This window comes from Mesitornis unicolor, unplaced genomic scaffold (assembly GCF_000695765.1).
Source record: "Mesitornis unicolor isolate BGI_N332 unplaced genomic scaffold, ASM69576v1 scaffold31009, whole genome shotgun sequence".
In the NCBI taxonomy this organism is placed as follows: Eukaryota; Metazoa; Chordata; class Aves; order Mesitornithiformes; family Mesitornithidae; genus Mesitornis; species Mesitornis unicolor.
This window is the reverse complement of record NW_010209909.1, coordinates 1-13258: the sequence shown is the minus strand read 5'-3', so window position 1 is coordinate 13258 and position 13258 is coordinate 1. Positions and strand designations below refer to the sequence as shown.

The 13258-nt window shown below is 36.5% G+C and overlaps 1 protein-coding gene across 1 annotated transcript in view; it reads left to right on the top strand.

Annotated features, from left to right (window-relative positions):
- LOC104535546 (androglobin-like) overlaps positions 1-12895 on the top strand; it is a 38657-nt gene extending 25762 nt beyond the window's left edge. The window contains exons 11-16 of the mRNA XM_010193014.1: positions 3684-3871; positions 5606-5761; positions 8184-8298; positions 10351-10453; positions 11799-11979; positions 12704-12895. Of these exons, the coding sequence (XP_010191316.1) occupies positions 3684-3871; positions 5606-5761; positions 8184-8298; positions 10351-10453; positions 11799-11979; positions 12704-12895 (935 nt within the window). The remainder of the gene's footprint in view (positions 1-3683; positions 3872-5605; positions 5762-8183; positions 8299-10350; positions 10454-11798; positions 11980-12703) is intronic.
- The last annotated feature ends 363 nt before the right edge of the window (positions 12896-13258 follow it).

Sequence of the window (13258 nt, the reverse complement as noted above, 5' to 3'; positions counted from 1 at the left end):
TTGCAGAAGCAGTACATTAAAAAGGCATTAACCTGGAAAACCCAGGAACACAGGAATTAGGAAATGCCAGTATTTATACATTCTCCATTCTTTTATCTCTTTTTTTTCCTTTTATTTTTCCCTTCCATTGGGAACTGTTAATGGAGCAAGAGTTGAATGAAAAATTAGTTTAAAAAAAAGTGAGGTATAGATCATAATTCTTGTGTAAAAGGAGAAAAATAAATAGGCAATCTTGCAACTGCAATCACTATTTTAAGTTGCTTGACTGTGCAAACAAAATTATTTTGAGATTCATTTTGTAGATACGGTTTTCAGCTATTGCCTTTTTGGGTTCTTTGGTTTTACTTTTTGTTGTAGTAAGATCAGTTCTTTTATTGTGCAACTGTGACAACTCAGAGCTGAATCATCAGTGTGCACTGAATGCTGACTGCAGTGTGTATTTTGTTGAGAGCAGGGGGGAGATAGGACACCCAACCCCGGTAGTAGAGGTAGGCTTGAAAAGGCAGAAGAGGCAAATTCCTTTGGAGTATTCCTTTTATTTTCTCCAGAGGTTTTCTCTTCCCACAGGAGAACTTGCTGGATCATGCTAATATCAGGATTTATGATATGTTTAACAGGATGTTCAGATCACCCTCTCTTACCTCTTTCGCACTTTGCCTGTCTGTAGTGATTAATCACTTGCCTGGTGTTCAGCGACAAAATAGGTCACTGAGGATACACAATAGTGCTAGTGTTTAAAGCCCTGTAGACCTCTAAGCCATACTCTAACCTTGCCCTACTACTCCAACCATATTGGTGGTTTGCTTCTATACTGGTGTATTTTTACTGCAACTTTAGTGTCTGGATAAACCCAACTTTGGAAAGATTTTTCACGTTGCCATCTTTTCAGAAACTTTCTGAGAGTCCAGTCAAAGGCAAGAAAAGCAACATCTGAACTTCACAGTCATTTTTTAACCAAATCTGAAAGTCTCTCCTGGGGCAAGTAACAGCCATTTCTTCCAACTACTGGGTAATCGCACTAAATGCTCAGAGCCTATTTCAGATAGTGAGAGCATGATATCTTCTAAAAAAAAAGAAATCTTCAAAAGACTCTTCTGTATTTTACCTATGAATGAGATTCATTCTCTGTATTTGAATTTCATGAATCAGGAGTAGCTGTCTTATCTTGCCTAAAAAAGAGAGTTGTATCTCAATCTGAAGTTATGAGTTTCAGATAGGAATCATTTGGTGTAATTATTTAGCTTGTCATAGACAGGACATCAGACTGGATGATCACAATGGTGCCTTCTGACATTAGGCTAAATGAATCTCTGAGTAAATAATTGAAAAGTGGTAGAGAAGCTGATTTTAAGAGTTGCTATCAGCTTTTTGCCATCACTGTCAATTGGTGTGATGCCCAAGCTTTTCTTTGCATCATACATATACAGTAACTGCCACTGAGAGTTTGTGATGATTGATGCATAAGCTATGAGCTGGAATGGCCTTTTACTTTCTGTATCATCTCTCTGCTTTTCTTCTTATCACGTCCCATACAAAGCCTTTGCCTGGCTTTGTCCTTGGAAAAGTCTGGAGGAACTACTCATGTGGCCCTTAGAGTCAGAGTGGGCTGCATGCTGTAGTGCCAAACTGCGGCCAGTGCCCCCTCCAAGAGTATCTGAAGGATGATCCCAGAAAGTGGGGAGACTGCCTGCTCTGCTCAGGGAGGTAGTATGGATGAGGGAACCTGGATAGTGCAGCGTGCTGTTAGCTAAGAGAGCTCAGCTGAATCCTGCCCTAAGCCTTCCTATCTGGAGTCAAAGCAAGATGCATCATTTTAGCCCTGTCATTTAATATGTTTGTTTGTCATTTACTAACTTCTCAGTGTACACAATAAGTCTAGAGCATCAAAATGTTAAAATTCAGAGTTGTAAAATATTGATAGAAGCTAGACAAAGCTTGTGGTATCCCATCACATAGAAAGTCTTTGTCCGATATCATTTAGTTAATGATACTGAATGTCTCTTAAGTGTTTCTATAGGCAGTAAATAATTTATCTTCAAAAATAAATAATTTAATGAAAAATGTGTGTACGCCAGCCTGATTTATGGCGCTAATATGTTATGATAATGTGAAATTAAGTGGAAAGCCATTTATGTAATGATACTATAACTTCAAATAATGTCATCGCTATTTATTTTATAATTGCATTTCCCCTGGAGTTGTTTTAGTATCTTCAATATTTGTGGAGACACCTTTAATTTTTGCTTTCATTCTTTAATGTATGCTTTGGTAGCACTGAATCAATTTAAGCTTAGCACCTGGGTACCATTATATATTATTTAAGTACCATGGGGAGATAAGATTAATACAATTTATACATGTATAATGTATGATGTAATACACATATATATCATATCATATCATATCATATATATTTGTATGTGTAGTTATACATGTATTATAAATGTGTTTCTATATATTTAGTATTTACTGTTTTATATATCTATATAACTTCAGCCATGACATTGCAAATCTGATCCAAAGTTCATTAAAGCCAGTGGAATATCTTTAGTGGACTTAGGATCAAATCATGCAGCACAGTGATTTGTCCTCAGTGGAAAGAGATTAGAAAAGCATAGCATTAAGTGAAAGGTACATTGTTATTATTGTCAGACTGTAAAATAGTCACTCATTTCCTCTTTTTTCCAAGAGGAATCCCCTGTTTTATTTTTTTGACTAAATCTAGGTTTTCAACATTTGTTTAATGTTTCAAGCAGTGCGAAGGTGGAAGGAAATGGAGATTCAAACTCAGATCTTTAATCTTTATTGCTGTGTTGTGGGTCCATTCCAAGTTGTTTCAATTGATGTGTTCCTTATCCTTTTAAAGCTATATGCTATTACAGGCTTGCTTTATTTGTTTGTTTGTTTGTTTGTTTTAACAAGAATATGACATGCAAAAAGTTCTGTTAACAGCTCCCACCAGCTATTACAGTGCAGAATGCTACAAATGTCAATTTTCACTATCTTTAATTCAGATATATAGCATATATACAGCATACACATGTACTGATAAAATAATTAATAAAAAATGTTCTCAGATAGTTCTGCAATTGATAATTTTGCATTTCTTAAATATGCATCAAATATCAAATATGCTTATTTGCGTTAATTTTCCCCCATTTTTCGTGTGGCACCTCTTCCCTTCTGCTCTTCACACTTTCAGACTTATGAGACAATGAAAACACTGACTTTACTTACTTTGAGCTTCTCACCTGTCTGATGCATGATGCTGACAGAGATTGTATGGGACTATGTAAGAAAAGTCAGAGTCAGATCATGATTCTGTACATTGCAATCTTTGGATTGACCCATGCACAAGGCAACAATGCAGTAACTGATGTGCAGGGACCATGGCAAGCGCAGTTAAGGCCTGGGTAAAGTGCTATTTAGGACAGATAAGGCTGTCACAATATATCCACCTTGTAAGTCTATTTTTAAATATTGTTTTGTCCCCAAATTCTTTCTTGATCCAATAAATGTTAGCATAGTACTTGAAAGTGTCAACTAAGTAACTGACTTTTCTTTGTCTTTCTATATGGCTGTTTTGTGCTGTTATTCTACCCTGGATATTACATGGGGAAATATATTTATGGATGACAATGGTGTCCTCTAATTCATCATGCATCATAACTACATCTGAATAGTATATGGGGAAAAGCATGAGGAGCATACCTTTCCCCTAATGCGTAATCATTTTGAAGGACAAAAGTCTGCAAGTGTTCATAAACCAAACAAAAAATCAAAGGAAAAAGCATCTGAGAAGACAGAAAAAGAGAAGTACAATAAAGAAAGAGGATCAATCATATCTTTTGGATCTCGACCTGAATCTCAGGTGAGAACAAAGCCAAAAACTGGATTTGTTTAATGTGCCATCATTGTACTGAATGTGAAGATATGATCAGGTCTGCAGATCAGTATTACTAGCACTTCTAGTCTATCCCTTGCATTTCTCCATGCTCTACTTTGCCATCTTTTTAGCTTTACACCTGAGAGAGATTGAATTATGCATGTAAAAGATGCCCATCCTGCGTTTAGAGAAGTAATGTGCTCATTTCTTTGTTTATGTCTAAAGCAACTACTGGTTGTTTCTTTTGCTAGTCTCATTTGTGTCTCTGCTGAAGGTTTAGCAAATTCCATTAATTCACCATATTCATGTCCCACTAGTCCCTCATTGTAGTGGTTTTCATGGGTCCCCAGGGAGATGAAATAGGTCTTTCCCTTATAGTCAGTTCCTGTCTCATATGTCACAACTGTCATTAGTTTGCAGACAAACAATGGCAGATAAATTGGTACTTACTTCCAAATTCTTATCTGTAGTGGGATAATCTGAGTGTTCTGTACTTGTCCGAAAGGCTACTGCCAGCATATATGCCTTAAAAGGAGTAATTGACTTTATGGATTGCAAACAGATTAATGGAAAGCAAGGAAGAAACTGACAGCTCCTCATTTAATGGTATTGCTTTTGCTGGGAGTTTTGCTGCCTCATGGCAGGCAGCTCAAGGGGAGAGCATCTCCATAGTTTTTCATGAAGAAATCTCTGCAGAATTCTTTTGTTGACTAAACCTGCTGCACAGCAAACTTCCATATGATTCGTATCAACACCTAATTTTATGGAGTTCTGGAATAATGCCTTAATCCTTCTTTCAGAGCAGTCTGAGTGTCTGCAGTTGAAATTGCTGGCCACAAAAATGCAATGCATCTTCAGGCTGTGACAGATTTTTGCCTTCAGCTCCAATGATGGGGTACACTAGGAGTGCTGGGATGATAGTTCTTAGGAGTACAACAGTCTGCCACTAAAACAGATGCAAGTTTCGAGATGAGACTGTTTGCAGATAAAGAAGATGCACACCTTTAGGGCTCAAATAAAAGCTGAACTCCTATCTCTATTTCTAAATCTTGAACTTAGAGCTTCTTCAGATGTACCGTTTCCAGAAATATATGCAGCACAGTATCTCATTCCTTGGTCAGACAGCAATATAGTCTTCTACATTTCAGGCACTACTTGTCCCACACAGCTCTGGAGAAGTCACACGCTAAGGTAGTTTAGAGAGTCTGGGAAAGAAAGGTTTTATTTGGTAAAAACCTGATGCCTCATGACACAGAACAAGATGTATTTTTACACAAAAAGCCTAGTTAAATATAAGACTTCTAGTGAAAAATTTTGTGGAAGGAAGGAAGGAAGGAAGGAAGGAAGGAAGGAAGGAAGGAAGGAAGGAAGGAAATGAAAGGAGGGAAAGAAAAAAGCATGGCAGGGAGACAAGACAATTGCTACAAAATACTCCTGTCCAGACAGAGTGTTCAAAAGAACTGGAAGTGTGGAGCATGCTGTATGGGAGTGGGGGGAAGCATGTAAAAATTATACCTCAAAGAGCTTCTAGACACTGCAAAATAATTTTCCTTTCCTTTGGCAGCCACTGTTTGCGTAATTATGCATGTCAAAGTCTATCAATGCATAACATATATCAGTTGGGAAAATTACCAGGAAACAGAAGCATAACTTCATCCTAAATAGTGGCAGCAGATGTATACCAATGAATACATTATGTTTATGATGCTTCACTTTCAGCAAGCTGTTTCAAACCAACCTTACTGGACTTTACGTCTAGTGAGTGAACAGAGAGAGGCAGACATTCTGGAGGTAAAGAAAGACACTCAGCGAGTAGATGAGATCAAAGCCTTGAAACAAGCATGGGAGTCTGCAGACCCAGGAAGAGCTATTAAGGTAATACCAGAGTGCAATCTTTGCAGTAACATTTCTTCACAAGATGCAGGAGCTGCTGTGATGGTAGAGCAGTTGCCACAACAGAGACCTGACTTATATGGCTGTCCTCTTCACCACACTGTGGAAGACAGTAAATTTTGCACAGCTTAAAGAATCAAGTGATTATATGCATGAATTCTGGGTCGCAGGAATCCAGATCACCTACTTTTGACCTCTGCAGATCACTGAGACTTTTACACTGAGATTCTACTTCACAAAACAGAGAAAAGTTTCTCCTTAGAAAGCCCACTACCTCTACACAATTGCAAAGCTGCTACTTGCAACAAGTTTAATGTTTAGCTTGAACAGATTCTAGTGAGAAAGACACTGTTATAAACATGCCCAAAAGTTTTCTCTTGAAGAACTGGCGCCTGGCCATATTATCACTCAAATTGTCCTCTGCATCCAGGATTCCCAAATTCATTCTGGGTTGCAGGTTACCCATGAGCCTGTACATGCTGCTCTGTATGACTTCACTGTTTTGGAGAAGCAATTCAAATGCCAGCTGCAGCTGGGCTCTTTTGACATGACATGTACCTAAGATGGAAAAATAATATATGTTCTTTCTAGCAAAGCAAAAAGTTATACTGCTGATTCAGAAGTGGGAGCATCATTAGCAAAAAAAGAGGAAAGTAAAAGAACAAAATGCAGTCTTCAAACTTATCTGGCAGTCATCCACTATCATCACCACCATAATTAACCATTGAGGGATACTTGGCCAGAAATCTCAGCTTAGAAGCATTTTACCTTTTTTTATATTACCTTTTAGAAATGAAGTTCTTCCCATTACACTTTCAGATTTTCTCCGTTCTCTTAATGTATCCAACTCTCAATTTTTTTTCTGACACTACTTTATTAAATTCTGATCTAGGAAGAGATGCATTACTCTGCAGCTTAGATTGGCTGTGCTGAGACTGAAAATGCAAATACAACCTCCTAAAGATTAGCTGGCAATGAATCCACTTTGATGTGTAAAGAGTCTTTCAGAATGTTGATAGCACTGTTGCCTTTTTTGATCAGAAAATCAACTGAATTACAGCTAAAGGGTTCCATTTTAAAAGCCCCTTAGGTCTGTGACATTTTTCTAAACCAGTTATTGTTAAGAAAATTGCAGCAATTGCATGTAATACACTAAAAAAAAAAAGGTCTAAATTGAGGGTCTGCTATCCAGACTAAGTAGCTTTCCTTCTCTTTTCTTCATGATCATCCTGCCCCAACATCTGCCTGTTCCAGGGGTCACATGGCCTCTGACTCCAGGAATTAGGTGCCTGATTTAAGGCTGACTTTTGGCTTCTCTGTCCATCTGGCAATCTGAGCCCTTAAGAGAAAGCCCAGTGAGCCAAAGACACCTTCTGAAAACACAGGCAGAGATAGTGATGCCTGGTTTTGGCCTTAAAGGTGATTGAGTCTGAAAGGGTTTGCACCCATCGCTCCCATTTCTTAGGAGAAAAACTAAACCACCAGGCTGTAGGAGCTCCTAGGAGGAAGTGATATTTCCCTGAGGAGGTGCAGTGACTGAATGTGTTCTGACCATACATTCAGCTATGAGGAAAACTTGCTTTTCAGGTTGTTTTTTCTTTTTTTGTTTGTTTTGTTTTTATTTTTAAATCCAAAGATTATTTTAAACCACCCAGAGATTTTCCAGTATTTCATTGCATGATGATCTTTAGTGTAACTATTCCATGTCTCAGGACTGATTCAATGGGAACTTTAGGATCTTTTCTGATTCCATCCCCAGGCAGAGTTGCATACTGCACTCTGGTGTTAGGTTTGTTAGTGACAGTATTGTTTTCTTATCTGGGCTATGTACTAAATATAGCCAGCCTGCATTGAGTGGAGTGAAACCATTCAAAGTGTACTGCCTACATTTCATTCTACTGAACTATCATCTTACAAAGGCTTACTTTGGGGTTCTTATTCAGGTACTCAAGACACACTTCATGGAAATTAAAGATGAACTTTAAGTACTAATGCTAATTTATTTATTCTCTACTCAACACATTAAAACTAAACAAATAAAGGTTCCAAAATATTACTAGAAATATTGGATGTTTCATGTTGACAGGTTCTATTTCAGAAAAAAAAAATCTATTGGAGAGTTGAGTTGAATATGAATCTGACATGAAATGTGGTCCCCTTATTTATCCTTTCATCTCCCCAGTGACTCACTAATGGTATCCCTGTTGTTAGAGATGATGTTTTTATAGATAAAGCAGTGAAATATACTCACCAGTAATACAAAGTAGCATGATATCTCACATACAGTGGATTTGAAGACTTACTGTCTTATTGACCACTTATAGATTCCTACTTTTGAAAATTCTTTGGGTTTTAAAGTATGCAGTACAAATTTTCTTGTCTGGATTAAAACTTTGATCTCTAGGCTTTTCAGGAGCGCATGCAGTTTGTTAATAAGTATGCTGTGAGAGATTCAGAGGACCCCATAGCTGGGACTGAGACTGCCAGTTTAACACCGAGTTCAGGAGAAAGAGGTAAGGGTATAACTTTCTGTCAAGCATGTCTTTGGTTCATCATGTTGAGCTCTTTAGAAAAGACTTCTGAATTAAATACTGATAATAAATGGATAGAACAGCCCTTATAAAGGTGTCCAAATGCACAATGGCATGCTTAATTTCTATCTTCTCTATCCCCTCTTTGTTTTAATTGTAGCATTGCTCTATTTTCAGACATAGATACAGCCTCGCGGCTCTTGGAGGCTGCCAAGTTACCCTTAAGCAAACTTTAGGCAGTCCTTCTGTACTAGAATTCTAACCCTATATTAACCTGAAATTTTTGGAAGTTCAGTGGAATATACCTACTCCCTTAATTCCAAGTTGGGTACCAGAGTTCATTAGTGTAGAAATATTTTTAAATGGCTTAGCAGCTGAAATAGCATGTCAGTAAGACACTAATACTTCTAACGTGCATTCTCTTTGTGTTAATGTTCATGGGAACCATTCATGGACATTGCTCTGGAAGTGTGGTGTCAAAAAGTACATATTAAGTAGTATCAGCTTCCTGGCAGCTTCCATAAGTGTTGTCTAATTTTATTTAGTGGATACAACTTCTATGGAATCTTCATTTGTATTCCCTGGCAATTACTGGACTCTGATGAAAATTTGAACTGAGTGCAAGGCTGCTAGGCTGGTTTTTGTTTCCTTTCTTCTGAAAATAATGCTGACACCAGGCCATCACAAACAGGAAAGTATAATACCCAGACTGACTGTGACAATATCTGGTCATGGCTCATGTGCATGGGACTAGAACCTGTGGCCAGTACATAGCTTGTTAGGATTAGTATTTTGCCAGTCAGGTAAGTAATCCTCCCAAGACAGTTTCAGAACTCAAAGTATATTTTGCCTTAGACAAACACATAATTAGTTACATCTTGGATTCCAAAGGAACTTGAAAAAATATTATTTTCTCTAAGTTATTGGATAAGGACTCCAAAATTAATGGTTTTCTACCAAGAGCTTTGTTCTAAACTAAGCATTTGGAGTCTAATACAAAGTCCTATGAAGTAAAAAGGTGTTACCCCAATGACTTTAAGTTGTTATGGTTCAGCTCCATAGAGTGTAACAATAGACAATAATGTGCTTGAACACTTCTATAAAGTTCAGTATCTTAATGAGATTTTTTTATGTTCTGGAGAGTAATTTTATGATGGACAGTGTCTAAGGCACTTCCAAACTCCATGTCAGCCTTCTAGACCAACAGAGAAGGCTGGTATATTTGTGTATGTATAGACAGCAAATATTTTTAATGCTCAGAAACCTCTTTCCTATTTTTGCTGAGAAAATTTCAGTAATATTTTTTCAAATGTTTCAACTGATTCAATGGTATGTAGGGTAATAGGAGAGTTTTTATAGAAATAAACTGCTGCAATCATCATTAAATCTCATCAAATTTCACAGGCATTTTCAGCACATTCAGACAAACTGAAAGAAGGAAGCACTGGAGTAGTCAAAATGCAGCTCAGCACAGTAGCATGCTTAGTATCAGATATGTCATTGTATTTTGAGAATGCTACATTAAAGCATAACACGGTTACTATCAATGTGGTCAAAATTTATAAGGCTTCAGAATGACAATTTTAAGTTGTCATGGAACCTTTTTTCTTTAGATTGGTATTTCCCAAACTAAATCTCTGCCCAAAAGGGAATTTATTTTTTTTAAACTACAGCCAGGACTAAACAATCAGGTTTTTATTGATTTTTTTAATAAAAGAATGTGATTCCTTGCTGAAGTTATTCTTATATTCTTCAGTCACTTTAAATTGAATGTTCTTGCTTAGTTTTACAAATCTTCTTGAGTACTGTGGATTTAGCTAAAATACATATATTTCACTCTAGCATATGTGGGCTTTTTGCAGCATCTTTGATTCTGTCATGAATGTTGGAAATAAAAAGGCAGAAATATTATATCCTCTCCAACGAATATTCTCTTTTAATAGTGTATTTTGCTGAGCCAAACCGAGAAAACACTATCTAAGAGTTCAGATGGAGCCTCCCAACATAACTGCATAACCAATTTAATCTGTTCTGTTGTAGACTGCCTTACCACAGGAAAGAAAGCATCACAGGCAGCTATTGACTCAAGCTTACAAACACAGCAAAAAAAATGGGAACCTATGGACCTTAGTCCTTACATAAGGTAAACTGCAGCAAGAAAATTAAGTCCCAGTGAAACACCAAAATGAAAGATTGGCTAGGGATTTTCATGTGTAGAAATGAGTAAATGCAATACACACCTGTATCTTGTTGTATCATACTGCATACAATTGTATGCAGTATGATAGATGTGAATTTAGGCTTTATCCTTCACACGTCATTGAAGTAAGCTACAATTCTTACACATGCTTGTTAAAGTTGCTGTGAAACTCCTGGGCCACGTTTTATCTGTCCTTTATGTTCTGTACACAAAATCACTCAGTAGTGAATGCAGAAGTGTAAATGTTATAGAGTTTTCAGCTTTGATTTTCCTGTCATGGATGTGTTTTAAAATCTGTGCTTTCCTACATCCATTTATAATTTATGTCCTTTCCTTAACATAATACATATCAAAGGAGCTGAATCACTGCACTGCATGTAATAAGAATGTGACATCAAAATTAGAAGGAAATGCATGTGCAAGAAAATATGTTTATTTCAGTGGTCATCTTGAAAGAAGTACATATGAAGTTTGTCTGGATGTGATGCTAGATTCAAACAATATATTTAGCAAATGCAGTTCAGTTAATAATAGTTCATAGCTGAAATAATTATTAGTTTTATTCTTTATTGAAAAGTTTTTTATTACGCATCAATACGAACATATCTAGCTAATGTACATGTACCTGCATCTTTGCTCTGCTGCAGCCAGAACACAGTTCATGTTTAAGTCCATTTGTATTCAGTGTGGTATTTATGCATTGATTTACAAAAGACCTTAGAAAACACTGAAAAAACTCCCAGATTTAATTATAAATTGAAAAGGAAACTGGTCTTATATTTAAGTGAAAAACATTAAAACAGTAGAAAATGTGGCAAAATAACTTTCACAGGCTTGAGTCATGGAAGCATTTCATTTGTCTTCAACTCCTTGACTTTTACACTAGTAATTTAAGTGAGATTATAAAAATATATTATCCACTTAGCTGCCATTATGCCAACGGCAAAAAAAAATACATTTATCTTAATGCCAAATTATAATATCAAAAACTTCTGGAAATACGATATTTCTTTCAAATTAAAAATAAGTGTCACATGTAGGAGTTTTTCATATGCTCAAAGATGAGTATGATTTTACAAATATTTTTAAAATAGACACTCAAGTATAAGAAGACCTGACCTCAGGAATGTACTTTATCATTGGTGTTATGCAGTGGAAAAATGACTCCTTAACCATGTCTAACCATTTGCAGTATATAAGCCAAATATATGCATATAGGTGTTAAACAAAATATACACCATCCAAAACTGTATTTGAAACAGGAGAACTATATTTGTATTTCCTTTAGAAAAATGTCTGAGTCTGTGCTAAGAAATGAGTCTATCAGTCAACATCAAAAGAGAGGAAAAGCAGAAAAAATGAACCATTTTAGAGAACTTCGAGAGCTGGCTTTGGAACAAAGAGAAAAGGAAAAAAATGCCAGAGCTTTACTGAAGCAAAATATACTTGAAATGTATGAGAATCTGCAGGTAGGTTTTCAAGATTACTTTTCAGTAACTGTTACTGTTGCTGTGATATCCACCACTAGTATGATCAACCATTCTCAAGACTTTTGTATTCAAGTTAAAGATGTTTCACAGTATGAATTCAAAATGAGAGTTATCTGTGAATATGCATACTGTGCTGATTAGCACTTTTACAGTATTTTCATTTGTAGGCCACAGAGAACTATATAAAGGTATCCAGGTATCCTCATTTTCCAGGATGGAAACTTGGAGGAAGTTTTCAAATGTCTTCAAATCCCACTTGTCCCAACTCTCCTTGAAGGTCAATGTGATTTAGGCTCCTTTAGCCTCTTAAAAGACTATAGGTCCTAAGGCATTTTGGCATTTCTGAAAATTAGGTTTTAAGGGACTTAAAAGTTAAGACAACAGAGCAAGCCAGTAACTGAAGAGGGACTAGACCCAGATGGATACCTAGTCTGTTGTCCTGTCCTATTTCACACAATTAGCTTATTATGTCAGCAATTTAAAAAGGGATTTTGTGAAATTCCTTTTGTTCTTCATTATGAAAAGATTGATACACAGCTGCGTCACTGTGACAAATCAATAAAAACACTCATAGAAAAGAAAAGGAGAGGTGCTCTCTCTGTACTTAGAGTCACACAAGGAAACATAACAGGAAGGTTGCAGTTGGTTTTGATGAAATCAGGATTCATGTGTTGGTGGGGTATTGCTGTTTGTTTTTGTCTAGGCATCCTTAGATGAAGCACGAGGCAGAATTCAGAGCATTCAGGAAGCAGCCAGAAATAAGCTGCTAGAGGTTGAGCGCAGAAAACAAGAAGAACTGGCAACTTGTGAAGCAGTCCTGCAAGCAGAGCAAGAGAGGAAAAGCCCAACTGCAAATAAAAAAAAGCCCGGAAAAGGCTTAGGAAAAAAGAAGTAATTGCTAGCACTACTGAATTGTATTTAACAGTTTGGGAAAGAAAGTTTACATGCAAAGATGAAAAACAATGTTTTTCCAATATTTTTGACAACTGTATCTCATTTTCTCTCTTTGCTTAGTGCTAGTGAAAAAAATTGATCTAATATTCTTTTTTAACAAAGCGTTTGGTATTTTGCTTCTCAGAAAGATACTTACTGCTATTATAGTTGTATGCTTTACTGGATTAAAAATTTGCAACAAAAAACTCATATTCCATTCAGATTCTTCTCTCAAAAACACCGTGCCTTTTGTCCTCTTTATCCAATCAAAACAGAATGAGCTAAAAATGAACCAGAGTTCACAGAATCACAGAATCGCTTGGTT